Source organism: Amblyomma mixtum, chromosome 5 (genome assembly GCF_055824585.1).
Source record: "Amblyomma mixtum isolate Tamu chromosome 5, ASM5582458v1, whole genome shotgun sequence".
In the NCBI taxonomy this organism is placed as follows: domain Eukaryota; kingdom Metazoa; phylum Arthropoda; class Arachnida; order Ixodida; family Ixodidae; genus Amblyomma; species Amblyomma mixtum.
In genome coordinates, this window is record NC_143016.1 from 183,755,891 (window position 1) to 183,759,931 (window position 4,041).

At 44.8% G+C, this 4,041-nt stretch overlaps 1 protein-coding gene across 1 annotated transcript; it reads left to right on the plus strand.

Moving 5' to 3' along the window:
• Nucleotides 1–1,946: 1,946 nt before the first annotated feature.
• LOC149345032 (uncharacterized) lies at nt 1,947–3,271 on the plus strand. Its single transcript, XM_089547353.1, has 2 exons — nt 1,947–2,539; nt 3,154–3,271. Exons 1-2 carry the CDS (start codon nt 1,947–1,949, stop codon nt 3,269–3,271), a joined length of 711 nt encoding a protein of 236 aa, XP_089403479.1.
• The last annotated feature ends 770 nt before the right edge of the window (nt 3,272–4,041 follow it).

Genomic DNA, 4,041 nt, shown 5'->3' on the forward strand with positions numbered 1-4,041 from the left:
ACAGTTGGAAGGAATAACTTACGACATCGAAAATGCTGTTTATGTAAAGGGTCAGTTAGGTGCTATCTTTCTAAACCTTTCTAAGGCATTTGAATTTGTTCCTTATCAATGCTATAGGGATTTAAAACAACGTAATTATAGAAACTGACTGCATTTTGAGGAACTGTAAACAATGTGTTCTTAATATGCATGAATGATATCCATTTATGAGCTGACCCTGGGGTACCGATCTAACTCTTTGCGGATGACTGCATAGTGTATACAAGATCCAAAATTCCATACAAGTTTCCATACAAGATCAAAAGTTATATGAAGGTTAAGTGGATATCATCAATTCAAACTTGGTGCATTCATTGGGGAAAAAAACTTAATGTTGTCAGAACAAGCAGTTGTCAGAACAAGCATGAGAAAGTGCCACTGCACAACCTGAGCTGGGAACAAGAAGATTTTGCAATGCTTTTCCTGCTGTAAAACACTCGTGAGGCCAAGCCTAGAATAGACCGATGTTTTTCGGAGACCTCACCAGAAATATTTAATAGGCAAATAAGAACAAAATTCAGAAACTATTCAAACATATCCAACCTACCTAGCTACCAAGTCTTACCTTGAGGCATCATCACCACAACCTGCCCACTGCATTGTGAGCAGACTGCATGGCAGTTATTTTATTTATTTATTATTTATTTATCAATACTGCAATCCCCTCTGGGGATTTTAGCAGGGTGGGATACAATAAATACATAATGAAAACAATAACACAGACAAAGCATATAATACAAATTAGATCCATGGAGCGTATAAACATTTAAAGACAACACGTTTCTAAACAATACCTAAAACAAATGCCGACAGTGATGATTTTGAAATTTGATCATTGGTTAGTAGATTCCATTCAGTTACTGTTCGGGGAAAGAAAGAATACTTAAAACAGTTATTATGGGTGCTAAAGGCGGTTATTGTGCGACTGTGTCTCTGCCTTGTAGAATACCCAGATGAAAAACTAATTATTCCCGTGAGGTCGGTTTTATAATGACCGTTAATAAGTTGAAAGAGGAATTTTAGTCGTGATACACGGTTTCTTTGCGTTAATGGTGGCAGGTTTGCTTTCATTAGTAGTTCGGTTACTGATGTACGTCCAAAGCTATTATATATGAAGCGAACTGCTTTTCTTTGCACCATTTCCATCTTGGTGATGTTAGTCTTGGTGAAAGGGTCCCAAATTACACATGCATAATCTAGTATCGGCAGGATTACACTTTTGTATTCGAGCAGACGGACAGAAGGGGTGGAAAGTCTCAAAGCCCTCCTCAAGAAGAATAATTTGCGGTTAGCATTAGCTACTACATATTCAAGGTGCTTAGTCCAAGTGAGATCATTAGTGATCCAGAGTCCTAGATACTTGTAGTGTGTTACTTCGGAGAGAAATATGTCGTTAGTAGCATATGGATATTTAAGTTTGTGCTTCTTGCGTGTAATGGTCATAAAAACAGTTTTTTGAAAATTAATTGACATTTGCCAAGCTTTGCACCAGGCAACAACTTGTCCTAAGGCATTGTTCAGCAGTTCCTGGTCAGCGGCGTTCTCAATTTCCGAGTACAATACACAGTCGTCAGCATAAAGTGATTGCTAAACAATCCCTTTATGCAATCCAAAAGGGATTGCTAAGCAATCCCTTTTGCTTTGCACTTCAGGTCTTTCTCGGAGCCCTGCTAGCGCCGCGTGAGTGGTATCAAGCGACACGTGCGGACCATGTTCAAGGATTCGATGCCGTATCAGCAGTACTGCTTTCCGACGGAGTCATCACTGAACCAGACCAACCTTGGCTATCAGCTTCCACACCTTTGACGACATCGGGGACGTCATGTCATGTGGCTCATCCATCGACTATAAATCTACCACCGGAGCTTTTCTTCGCCAGTGGGCATGTCAGCAGCAGACACGGCAACATGCTAAGCAATCCCTTTTGCTTTGCACTTCAGGTTGGTAATCTCAAATATGAACATTGTTATCGAAGTGACGATCGTTTTTTAGTGCTGCTGCACTGCCCACTGAGCGTTGAGTGCTTTCTGTCTTGTGTTATTACATTATCGAAAGATCTGTTGTCTTGTGGCGATATTGAAGCAAATCCTGGTCCAACTGAAAAAGAGATGCTATCGGAGTTACTGGCAGGCCAGGGTAAGATTACTTCAACAATGGAGGGCCTACAGGCATCACAGAACAAGATAGAAGACAAGCTTTCCTCTTTAACTGAGCGGATCGACGGTATTGAGAGACAGTTATCCGGCCTAAATGTCTTAGCCACGAAGGTGAAAGATATGGAATCTACCATATCAGAACTTCAGGGCCACCTTACTTCAGTTAGAAACCAGATGGATGACTTAGAAAACAGAGGTAGAAGAAATAACCTTATCATTTACGGTATAGAGGAGGACAGCATTGAGTCTAACCATGAACTGGAAGAGAAAGTAACAAACGGCGTTTTTCAGGAAAAGCTGGGTTTAACGGTAAGTGGCGTCGAATTAATCACTGGCAGACTCATGCTAGCAAGAGCAACGCATGTCTCACAAGAAGCAAATACTGTTTTTGTTGTTCACAACTGTTACCTGAAAAGAAGGTTTAACGGGAAAGTTGGTAACAGGAGCGAAAAATGGGACTAAAGCAGACAGCTTCACATGCACTGGAGAGGTTGCTTTGCCTCCAAGCACCTCGAGAGTAGGCAGGCAGCCTCTTTCGTTGACCTGTAGATTAGGTTAGGTTAGGTTAGGTTAGGTTAGGTTAGGTTAGGTTAGGTTAGGCTAGGTTAGGTTAGGTTAGGTTAGGTTAGGTTAGGTTAGGTTAGGTTAGGTTAGGTTAGGTTTGTAACGACCAAGTCAAGCAAGAACAGAATTAACGTTTATTGATAGCAGCTGCTCGGTTTTATAGGGGCAGGTCGATGTAGGCACGTGTGTAGGCGACAACGGCAGCGGTCGGTTCGGGATGGGCTGGCAGCACCGCGCATGCGTATCATGTACGATACACCTTCCCTTGTTTATTGAATCTTGGGAATGCGTCACGAATTCACGTGGTTGAAGTTGTGATCGTAGTAAAGCCTGTTTGGCGGCCTCCTGTTTCTGGTGGACCGCCTCACCGCTGGTGTAGAGTGTCCGTCCGTAGATGGCGCAGCAGCTACTCTTCTTGGACTGGGCCCCTGCTCGTCGACGAGCTCGCACTCACTCTCGGACTCGTCACTTCCGAGTGCGTTGCTCTCGAAGGGTTCCAACGTCGCACTTAGATGCTTGCGGTTGCTGGGAAGCAGCTTGTTATCTTCGGTAAGCACCCGGTATGACCGCGGCGCTACCGGCCCCAGTACTTGCGCTTTTCGAGTCCACTGTTTGTGACGGATCCTAACAACTTCTCCTTTCCGGAGGGCCGGTAGGGATTTTGCGCCGGTGTCGAGCGGCTTGCGTTTGAAGACTTGTTTCTGGCTGTTGGCTGAAGTCGGGAAGTCGCGTACGCAGTCTTCTGCCTTGCAGGAGCTCACCCGGCGAACGACCGTCCTCCAACGGAGTCGAACGGTAGGAAAGCAGTCCAAGCCAGAAGTCTTCCCGTGTCTCTTGCGTTTTTTTCAGGATTTTCTTTACGATTTGAACACCCTTCTCGGCAAGTCCATTAGACTGTGGAAATGCAGGGCTCGACGTAATGTGCTTGAACTCGTACCTGGATGCAAAAACAGCAAATTCGTGAGAGGAGAACTGGGGACCGTTGTCGCTGCAAACTTCCACAGGGATCCCGTAACGGGCGAAGATCCCACTCAATTTGTCAATGATAGTACGGGCTGTTGTGCCGCTTAGTCGTTCAACCTCTGGGAAGTTCGATAGGGCATCATACACGCACAAGTAGGAACTACCGCCGTGCTGGAAGATGTCGACGCGGACTCTGTACCACGCGTAATGTGGTGTTGGGCGCATCAGAAATGGCTCGCGTTGAAGTTGGTAGGCATATTTCCGGCAGACTGTGCAACCTTTCAACATCGTTTCGATATCGGAGTTGAGTCCGGACCAG

Coding starts and splice junctions, on each gene's coding strand:
- LOC149345032 (XM_089547353.1), top strand. CDS start 1,947: ATGCTAAGCAATCCCTTTTGCTTTGCACTTCAGGTTGGTAATCTCAAA. Junction 2,540..3,153: donor TTAATCACTGGCAGACTCAT/GCTAGCAAGAGC, acceptor GTCCGTCCGTAG/ATGGCGCAGCAGCTACTCTT.